The sequence below is a fragment of the Mizuhopecten yessoensis genome, unplaced genomic scaffold (assembly GCF_002113885.1).
Source record: "Mizuhopecten yessoensis strain PY_sf001 unplaced genomic scaffold, ASM211388v2 scaffold11025, whole genome shotgun sequence".
Classification (NCBI taxonomy): Eukaryota; Metazoa; Mollusca; class Bivalvia; order Pectinida; family Pectinidae; genus Mizuhopecten; species Mizuhopecten yessoensis.
Window position 1 is genome coordinate 451899 of NW_018408841.1, and position 11254 is coordinate 463152.

The window sequence follows — 11254 nt, forward strand, 5'->3', positions numbered from 1 at the left end:
AAGTGTTTTTCCCCCTTTTATTGATATGTAGTCATTGATCATGAACAAGAGATTCATTGTATATCACATCAACATTTAATATCATATCAAAACAATTTAGCTGTGTGTCACATTACAGATCCATTGATACAAGGCTAATGTTTCTTATTTTGATATTTCTTTATGCACTGCAAATGATTAATTTCACGCTTTTTTTATCCCACTTACTAAAGTATTCAGCAGATTTTTGTAATTCTTTCATCATGGTATTATTACATATCCCAAGTCATCCTGTAAAACAAAACTTATAACAAAATGCAGTGGATGTAACAAAATGACGTCAAAATCAAGGAAAAACTGTTAAATATTCTCAAAAATTGAGAACTAAATCTTGTGGGATGTAGAGAAGATGTAATGTAAGAAACCCAGAGAGATCAGCAAATGAAACTATTATATAGATGAAATACATTCCTCTGTCTTCTGATGAAATGTGCATATATAATTTACAAAATGTGTACTAGATACATGGTCTTATGAGACCTATATTAAAGTTGATCAACCTTAGACTGTCACTCTCACACTTCTGTAATGATTTCTGTACAAGTCAAAGCACTTTGTTACTGGAACTCATAGTCAATCTGTATCACAATTTTTTGGTTTTAATTTTGTCCATGATTATAATTTCTCAATCAAGATGGCTGATGCGCCACCCCCACCGTTACAAATGGCTGCCATTCCCTTCTGTCCCGGCTGAAGATTGTGGACCAAATGACCAGTGATACGAGCTCCAGACATTCTGAAAATGTTTAAAAAATAGGTTCTTACTTTTCTGGTAATTTGTTTGAAAGAAATTACATTAAAAAAATGTATATTCAAGGTAAATGTAAATGTAAGATCTTGTGTAACCTTTTATCTATGACAGTTACCCGGTAAATGTATGATCTTGTGTAACCTTTTATCTATGACAGTTACCTGGTAAATGTAAGATCTTGTGTAACCTTTTATCTATGACAGTTACCCAGTAAATGTAAGATCTTGTGTAACCTTTCATCTATGACAGTTACCCGGTAAATGTAAGATCTTGTGTAACCTTTTATCTATGACAGTTACCTGGTAAATGTAAGATCTTGTGTAACCTTTTATCTATGACAGTTACCCGGTAAATGTTTACGTGATTCTAGGCTTTGAGTTTAATATATTTTAACAGATACACAGTGATCTTTTTTGATTTAATCAATAAAGAACATTTTACATCATAATGTCACCCAAAGTCTAGCAATGCGAAGAAACACTGACAAAACTCACGTAAAAAGGTTTTTCCAAAAGAATTATGTGCACCCATTGTAATTACAAAACACTAGTTGATAAACAGGGACAATTGTACACTAGTGGAAAACCGGTTCCTTGCTGACCACTTACCCTATGTGATGACCGATGCTGACCACTTACCCTATGGGATGGCCGATGCTGACCACTTACCCTATGGGATGGCCGATGTTGACCACTTAACCTATGTGATGACCAATGCTGACCACTTACCCTATGAGATGACCGATGCTGACCACTTACCCTATGTGATTACCGATGCTGACCACTTACCCTATGGGATGGCCGATGCTGACCACTTACCCTATGGGATGGCCGATGTTGACCACTTACCCTATGTGATGACCGATGCTGACCACTTACCCTATGAGATGACCGATGCTGACCACTTACCCTATGGGATGACCGATGCTGACAGCTCCACCATGGATGTTCATCTTGTTCATATCAATGTCCAGCTCTTTGACGTTGGCCAGAATGACCACACTGAAGGCCTCATTGATCTCCCACATGTCAATGTCCTCCTTTTTGACCCCGGTGTTGGCCAGAACTTTGGGGATAGCATGGGCAGGTGCCGTGGAAAAGTCAATCGGGGCGATAGCCGCATCAGCAAAACCTGGCACAGAATACAGTCAAGTGTCTACAACAACAGTCCAAGGGAGGCAAAAGTGTCTATAATAGACTAATGGTTTCTTTAGACAGCAGGTCTATATAAGGATAAAATAACTTAGGAATATACTACACCAGTAAGGATAGACAGGTGGTAGCTGAGGCAGATTCGGCTGTTAGGGAACATTAGTACCACTTACTTTAAAATGGTATAAATGTATCAATTTTTTAAAATTCTATAAATGTTTCAACTGTTAACTACATATGTATTTGTCTAATTGTGAGTGAATAAATGTAAAACATGCTAGCATTAAGTCGTATTTGGAAAATTCAAATACTGGGTACGTAATTGTGGGGAGTAGCTACCTTAGAACATAACATATAACGGTTATATAGGTGTGATGCCAATTGTGAAGCATTGCTCCACATGAGAGTACAGCAATGGGATGTATTAGTTCCTACCCACGATCCTGGCCAGAGGTTTGACCCCGTGTCGTTCCGCAGCCTGTGCTGTCATTAACACCAGGGCAGCTGCTCCATCATTGAGAGTACTGGCATTGGCCGCTGTGATGGTCCCTGTCAAGTTTTTACAGATTAACTTTTAGTTTTCGAGACTCAGTTATTTAAAACAATTTTGTACATGTATTTTACAACTAAAATTTTCATTTCTCTCTCAGTTAAACCTTTAAACTTTTTAAAATGTTGAAATTACTCAAGCTAGATAAACCTGATAACCATTTCATTCATTGGTAAACCACGATACATTTAGATAAATACTGACCATCTTTCTGAAATACTGTCCGTAGTGATGCAAATTTATCAAATTTGACCTTCTTGTACTCCTCATCAGTACTGACAACAACTGGATCACCTGTCATAATGAAATCAGCCAATCAACATCTACATAACATCTGTCCACAGATAGGTATTACTGAATGGTTGAAGATCAGTGCTGCAGAAATCAGGAATTAGTTCAAGCTATCAACAGAGGTTACGGTATCATAATCACAAGAGAACCTTTTTTTTTAAATAGAATATTAGTGGATGCAGGCATTGCTGCCTCTATATCCACATCAATAGAAGATTAGTGGACGCAGGCATTGATGCCTCTATATCCACATCAATAGAATATTAGTGGATGCAGGCATTGATGCCTGTATATCCACATCAATAGAATATTAGTGGATGCAGGCATTGCTGCCTCTATATCCACATCAATAGAATATTAGTGGATGCAGGCATTGCTGCCTCTATATCCACATCAATAGAATATTAGTGGATGCAGGCATTGCTGCCTCTATATCCACATCAATAGAATATTAGTGGATGCAGGCATTGCTGCCTCTATATCCACATCAATAGAATATTAGTGGATGCAGGCATTGATGCCTCTATATCCACATCAATAGAATATTAGTGGATGCAGGCATTGCTGCCTCTATATCCACATCAATAGAATATTAGTGGATGCAGGCATTGCTGCCTCTATATCCACATCAATAGAATATTAGTGGATGCAGGCATTGATGCCTCTATATCCACATCAATAGAATATTAGTGGATGCAGGCATTGCTGCCTCTATATCCACATCAATAGAATATTAGTGGATGCAGGCATTGCTGCCTCTATATCCACATCAATAGAATATTAGTGGATGCAGGCATTGATGCCTCTATATCCACATCAATAGAATATTAGTGGATGCAGGCATTGCTGCCTCTATATCCACATCAATAGAATATTAGTGGATGCAGGCATTGCTGCCTCTATATCCACATCAATAGAATATTAGTGGATGCAGGCATTGATGCCTCTATATCCACATCAATAGAATATTAGTGGATGCAGGCATTGCTGCCTCTATATCCACATCAATAGAATATTAGTGGATGCAGGCATTGCTGCCTCTATATCCACATCAATAGAATATTAGTGGATGCAGGCATTGCTGCCTCTATATCCACATCAATAGAATATTAGTGGATGCAGGCATTGCTGCCTCTATATCCACATCAATAGAATATTAGTGGATGCAGGCATTGCTGCCTCTATATCCACATCAATAGAATATTAGTGGATGCAGGCATTGCTGCCTCTATATCCACATCAATAGAATATTAGTGGATGCAGGCATTGCTGCCTCTATATCCACATCAATAGAATATTAGTGGATGCAGGCATTGCTGCCTCTATATCCACATCAATAGAATATTAGTGGATGCAGGCATTGCTGCCTCTATATCCACATCAATAGAAGATTAGTGGATGTGACGTTGCTGCCTCTATATCCACATCAATAGAATATTAGTGGATGCAGGCATTGCTGCCTCTATATCCACATCAATAGAAGATTAGTGGATGCGACATTGCTGCCTCTATATCCACATCAATAGAATATTAGTGGATGCAGGCATTGATGCCTATATATCCACATCAATAGAATATTAGTGGATGCAGGCATTGATGTCTCTATATCCACATCAATAGAATATTAGTGGATGCAGGCATTGCTGCCTCTATATCCACATCAATAGAATATTAGTGGATGCAGACATTGCTGCCTCTATATCCACATCAATAGAAGATTAGTGGACGCAGGCATTGCTGCCTCTATATCCACCTCAATAGAAGATTAGTGGACGCAGGCATTGCTGCCTCTTTATCCACATCAATAGAAGATTAGTGGATGCGACATTGCTGCCTCTATATCCACATCAATAGAATATTAGTGGATGCAGGCATTGCTACCTCTATATCCACATCAATAGAAGATTAGTGGATGCAGGCATTGCTGCCTCTATATCCACATCAATATAGTTTGAAATTCATTGTGGTAAACATAAAATATATAAGACGCTGTATGATCGTACTTCAACTCAAGATATTTACAGAATTCGTCCAAGTCAAAGAGATGCTATTGATGATTCTTGTGCCAAAACAAATTTCCATAATTAAAATCTCCTTGCTACAAAGTGTTCAGGGCAGTGATTGATTTCGGTCCATGGATAAATGCTGTATGGATTGTAATATAAGAAATGTAACAAGGGACAAAACACACACATCAACCTTTCTCTTGTCATTAGTGGTAGCAGCATGTAAGTTTTTCTTCCATTGTATACAATTACTGATAAATGACAAAGTTTGAAAAGAAACTACAGTATAAGTTCAGATTGCAAATAAAAGTGTATCGAAAAAAATCATTTGGTTCAAGATTCTTGAACTCTGTGAAGGACTTGGGGCAGTTTAGCTCCCTGTATTTATTTGTCTGACTTCCGATGTTAAGATACCTTTCTTCTTAGGAATTTCTACTGGTGTCATTTCCTTTTCAAACACGCCCTCGGAGGCAGCCTTCTGGCTGAGTTTGTAGCTCCTAATGGCGTACTCGTCCTGTTCCTCCCGACTGATCCCATACTTCTTGGCAGTGTTCTCAGCACATACACCCTTAAATACAGTATTTATACAGTGAACAAATCACATACACCCTTCAATACAGTATTTATACAGTGAACAAATCACATACACCCTTCAATACAGTATTTATACAGTGAACAAATCACATACACCCTTCAATACAGTATTTATACAGTGAACAAATCACATACACCCTTCAATACAGTATTTATACAGTGAACAAATCACATACACCCTTCAATACAGTATTTATACAGTGAACAAATCACATACACCCTTAAATACAGTATTTATACAGTGAACAAATCACATACACCCTTCAATACAGTATTTATACAGTGAACAAATCACATACACCCTTCAATACAGTATTTATACAGTGAACAAATCACATACACCCTTAAATACAGTATTTATACAGTGAACAAATCACATACACCCTTCAATACAGTATTTATACAGTGAACAAATCACATACACCCTTCAATACAGTATTTATACAGTGAACAAATCACATACACCCTTAAATACAGTATTTATACAGTGAACAAATCACATACACCCTTCAATACAGTATTTATACAGTGAACAAATCACATACACCCTTCAATACAGTATTTATACAGTGAACAAATCACATACACCCTTAAATGTAATATAATGTGAAGTTACACAAATACACTACATACAAAATGAGGCTTCATATAATCACAACAAAGTTTCAACAAGTAAGTGGGTGGATGATTATTTGGCCTATTAGTTTTGCCTTTGAAGTTGAAGCTTCATCAGGACAGTTTTACTAATAGTCTAGATACCTATAGTTCTCTCAGGTAAGCTCTTTATTATATTGTGATGTAATGGACCAAGAACCTTGGCCAGGGGCAGAAAAACAATGGTAAACAATAAATACCATTATATCTACAATATTCCCTATTACAATACAATACTACACATTGCATTACCCAATCTACCAACACAGTCCACTGAAGGCTGGACATCAGTAACCTAACAACTCACCATGTGGATGTGGTCATAAGCGTCTGTAAGGCCGTCTGACACGATACCATCCTACAACAGTAAAGTATCTGTCAATTAGAAACAAATTCTACTTTTTCCATGTTCAACAAGTACTAAGCAGTATGGCCTGACCACAAGGCCAATCCTTTAAGCATGATTATGTTCATCTCTTCATGCCCAGTCATTGTAAAAGGTGGCGATCTCTATCATTCCCATGTTATATCTCAGGGACGGAGTCCTATAGGGTAGGGCCTGACTCCAGCACGATCTCTATCACTCCCATGTTATATCTCAGGGACGGAGTCCTATAGGGTAGGGCCTGACTCCAGCACGATCTCTATCACTCCCATGTTATATCTCAGGGACGGAGTCCTATAGGGTAGGGCCTGACTCCAGCACGATCTCTATCACTCCCATGTTATATCTCAGGGACGGAGTCCTATAGGGTAGGGCCTGACTCCAGCACGATCTCTATCACTCCCATGTTATATCTCAGGGACGGAGTCCTATAGGGTAGGGCCTGACTCCAGCACGATCTCTATCACTCCCATGTTATATCTCAGGGACGGAGTCCTATAGGGTAGGGCCTGACTCCAGCACGATCTCTATCACTCCCATGTTATATCTCAGGGACGGAGTCCTATAGGGTAGGGCCTGACTCCAGCACGATCTCTATCACTCCCATGTTATATCTCAGGGACGGAGTCCTATAGGGTAGGGCCTGACTCCAGCACGATCTCTATCACTCCCATGTTATATCTCAGGGACGGAGTCCTATAGGGTAGGGCCTGACTCCAGCACGATCTCTATCACTCCCATGTTATATCTCAGGGACGGAGTCCTATAGGGTAGGGCCTGACTCCAGCACGATCTCTATCACTCCCATGTTATATCTCAGGGACGGAGTCCTATAGGGTAGGGCCTGACTCCAGCACGATCTCTATCACTCCCATGTTATATCTCAGGGACGGAGTCCTATAGGGTAGGGCCTGACTCCAGCACGATCTCTATCACTCCCATGTTATATCTCAGGGACGGAGTCCTATAGGGTAGGGCCTGACTCCAGCACGATCTCTATCACTCCCATGTTATATCTCAGGGACGGAGTCCTATAGGGTAGGGCCTGACTCCAGCACGATCTCTATCACTCCCATGTTATATCTCAGGGACGGAGTCCTATAGGGTAGGGCCTGACTCCAGCACGATCTCTATCACTCCCATGTTATATCTCAGGGACGGAGTCCTATAGGGTAGGGCCTGACTCCAGCACGATCTCTATCACTCCCATGTTATATCTCAGGGACGGAGTCCTATAGGGTAGGGCCTGACTCCAGCACGATCTCTATCACTCCCATGTTATATCTCAGGGACGGAGTCCTATAGGGTAGGGCCTGACTCCAGCACGATCTCTATCACTCCCATGTTATATCTCAGGGACGGAGTCCTATAGGGTAGGGCCTGACTCCAGCACGATCTCTATCACTCCCATGTTATATCTCAGGGACGGAGTCCTATAGGGTAGGGCCTGACTCCAGCACGATCTCTATCACTCCCATGTTATATCTCAGGGACGGAGTCCTATAGGGTAGGGCCTGACTCCAGCACGATCTCTATCACTCCCATGTTATATCTCAGGGACGGAGTCCTATAGGGTAGGGCCTGACTCCAGCACGATCTCTATCACTCCCATGTTATATCTCAGGGACGGAGTCCTATAGGGTAGGGCCTGACTCCAGCACGATCTCTATCACTCCCATGTTATATCTCAGGGACGGAGTCCTATAGGGTAGGGCCTGACTCCAGCACGATCTCTATCACTCCCATGTTATATCTCAGGGACGGAGTCCTATAGGGTAGGGCCTGACTCCAGCACGATCTCTATCACTCCCATGTTATATCTCAGGGACGGAGTCCTATAGGGTAGGGCCTGACTCCAGCACGATCTCTATCACTCCCATGTTATATCTCAGGGACGGAGTCCTATAGGGTAGGGCCTGACTCCAGCACGATCTCTATCACTCCCATGTTATATCTCAGGGACGGAGTCCTATAGGGTAGGGCCTGACTCCAGCACGATCTCTATCACTCCCATGTTATATCTCAGGGACGGAGTCCTATAGGGTAGGGCCTGACTCCAGCACGATCTCTATCACTCCCATGTTATATCTCAGGGACGGAGTCCTATAGGGTAGGGCCTGACTCCAGCACGATCTCTATCACTCCCATGTTATATCTCAGGGACGGAGTCCTATAGGGTAGGGCCTGACTCCAGCACGATCTCTATCACTCCCATGTTATATCTCAGGGACGGAGTCCTATAGGGTAGGGCCTGACTCCAGCACGATCTCTATCACTCCCATGTTATATCTCAGGGACGGAGTCCTATAGGGTAGGGCCTGACTCCAGCACGATCTCTATCACTCCCATGTTATATCTCAGGGACGGAGTCCTATAGGGTAGGGCCTGACTCCAGCACGATCTCTATCACTCCCATGTTATATCTCAGGGACGGAGTCCTATAGGGTAGGGCCTGACTCCAGCACGATCTCTATCACTCCCATGTTATATCTCAGGGACGGAGTCCTATAGGGTAGGGCCTGACTCCAGCACGATCTCTATCACTCCCATGTTATATCTCAGGGACGGAGTCCTATAGGGTAGGGCCTGACTCCAGCACGATCTCTATCACTCCCATGTTATATCTCAGGGACGGAGTCCTATAGGGTAGGGCCTGACTCCAGCACGATCTCTATCACTCCCATGTTATATCTCAGGGACGGAGTCCTATAGGGTAGGGCCTGACTCCAGCACGATCTCTATCACTCCCATGTTATATCTCAGGGACGGAGTCCTATAGGGTAGGGCCTGACTCCAGCACGATCTCTATCACTCCCATGTTATATCTCAGGGACGGAGTCCTATAGGGTAGGGCCTGACTCCAGCACGATCTCTATCACTCCCATGTTATATCTCAGGGACGGAGTCCTATAGGGTAGGGCCTGACTCCAGCACGATCTCTATCACTCCCATGTTATATCTCAGGGACGGAGTCCTATAGGGTAGGGCCTGACTCCAGCACGATCTCTATCACTCCCATGTTATATCTCAGGGACGGAGTCCTATAGGGTAGGGCCTGACTCCAGCACGATCTCTATCACTCCCATGTTATATCTCAGGGACGGAGTCCTATAGGGTAGGGCCTGACTCCAGCACGATCTCTATCACTCCCATGTTATATCTCAGGGACGGAGTCCTATAGGGTAGGGCCTGACTCCAGCACGATCTCTATCACTCCCATGTTATATCTCAGGGATGGAGTCCTATAGGGTAGGGCCTGACTCCAGCACCAATCCTATTAGCATGGATATATTCCTCTTTGTGTATGGAGTTAGAAGTAATCTTTTGAAGGATGAAGTCCACCAACTTCCCCTATTTGGCCCTGCCTTTCAGCCCCTATAGGGGCCATACCCTTTCTTTACACAAAATTTTGTTTTCTGGTCCCAAGGATGCAGCATGGCAAATTTGGTTGAAATCCCATCTGTTGTTCAGTAGGAGTAAGGGTTAAAATGAAAAGGTTGACAAAACGAGAGACAACAAAGCTGTGACAGCGGTCCTTTGGATTAGATTTATAACAAGCTAATAATGTTGAAACTTTAGTCACGTCTGGAGATTTTTTATGTGCAAATTCAACTGCATAAGATATGTTGATCCTTAATGCTATTAGATTACTTTATCAAAAGTGAACTTGACAAAAAGTAGGCATTAAATTGTGTTTGCTTACCCTAAGCTCGACCTTGCCGTAGGGTGTCTGCCCCCGAGTCATGTAGTAGGGAACATTGGACATGCTCTCCATCCCACCTGCCACCATCACTTCCTGCACAAATATTATAGAAGATACACATGCATCCTCGACATCCAGGGGTTACACTCACTTTCGCTCTCTACACCCCTGGGATATGTCATAGCAAAATTGAAGGCTCAGCGTGCCCCACCTTGTGGATGAGACAAGAAGACTTGTTCGATCTTTTGATTTACATCAAAAGAATCTTGTGGTCATGTAACGGTAAAAATTGACAGGCTTTGAAGTCGGGCGTCTCTCCTTTGTAATCTTCAAAGAACAGGTATCAGCCTAGCGATTGGTCAGGTTTTTTACCCGAGACCAATCAAACATCTATCTTCGTGCCTCCAATTTGGCTATGACATATTCCAGGGGTACAGAGAGCGAAAGTGAGCGTAACCCCTAGATATCGAGGATGATACACATGAAATCAATCCTTTTCTTTCCCCTACAAATTCTAAAATAAAGAAAACCTGCATACATCAAACTTATCATCATGCTGAAAATACCAGTACATGTTATTTAGACTTGGAACAACACTGTAAAGTGTAGCCAAGAAATCCACATAACACTTGTTACTAGATTTCTACACCCGACGGTCACACATGACACTTAATACTAGATTTCTACCCCCGACGGTCACACATGACACTTAGTACTAGATTTCTCCCCCCGACGGTCACACTTGACACTTAATACTAGATGTCTACACCTGACGGTCACACATGACACTTAATACTAAAGGTCTACACCCGACGGTCACACATGACACTTAGTACTAGATGTCTCCACCCGACGGTCACACATGACACTTAGTACTAGATGTCTACCCCCGACGGTCACACATGACACTTAGTACTAGATCTCTACACCCGACGGTCACACATGACACTTAATACTAGATCTCTACACCTGACGGTCACACATGACACTTAGTACTAGATTTCTACACCCAACGGTCACACATGACACTTAGTACTAGACTTCTACACCCAACGGTCACACATGACACTTAATACTAGATGTCTACACCTGACGGTCACACATGACACTTAATACTAGATGTCTACACC

At 42.2% G+C, this 11254-nt stretch overlaps 1 protein-coding gene across 1 annotated transcript in view; it reads right to left on the reverse strand.

Annotated features, from left to right (window-relative positions):
- The window catches only part of LOC110464709 (acetyl-CoA acetyltransferase B, mitochondrial-like), a 19083-nt gene continuing 7829 nt past the window's right edge, over positions 1–11254 (reverse strand). Inside the window, exons 6-12 of the mRNA XM_021520066.1 lie at positions 10125–10217; positions 6344–6394; positions 5203–5356; positions 2696–2785; positions 2377–2490; positions 1699–1921; positions 1–775 (exon numbers count right to left, since the gene is read on the reverse strand). Coding sequence (XP_021375741.1) covers positions 655–775; positions 1699–1921; positions 2377–2490; positions 2696–2785; positions 5203–5356; positions 6344–6394; positions 10125–10217 — 846 coding nt within the window. The 3' untranslated portion in view covers positions 1–654. The remainder of the gene's footprint in view (positions 776–1698; positions 1922–2376; positions 2491–2695; positions 2786–5202; positions 5357–6343; positions 6395–10124; positions 10218–11254) is intronic.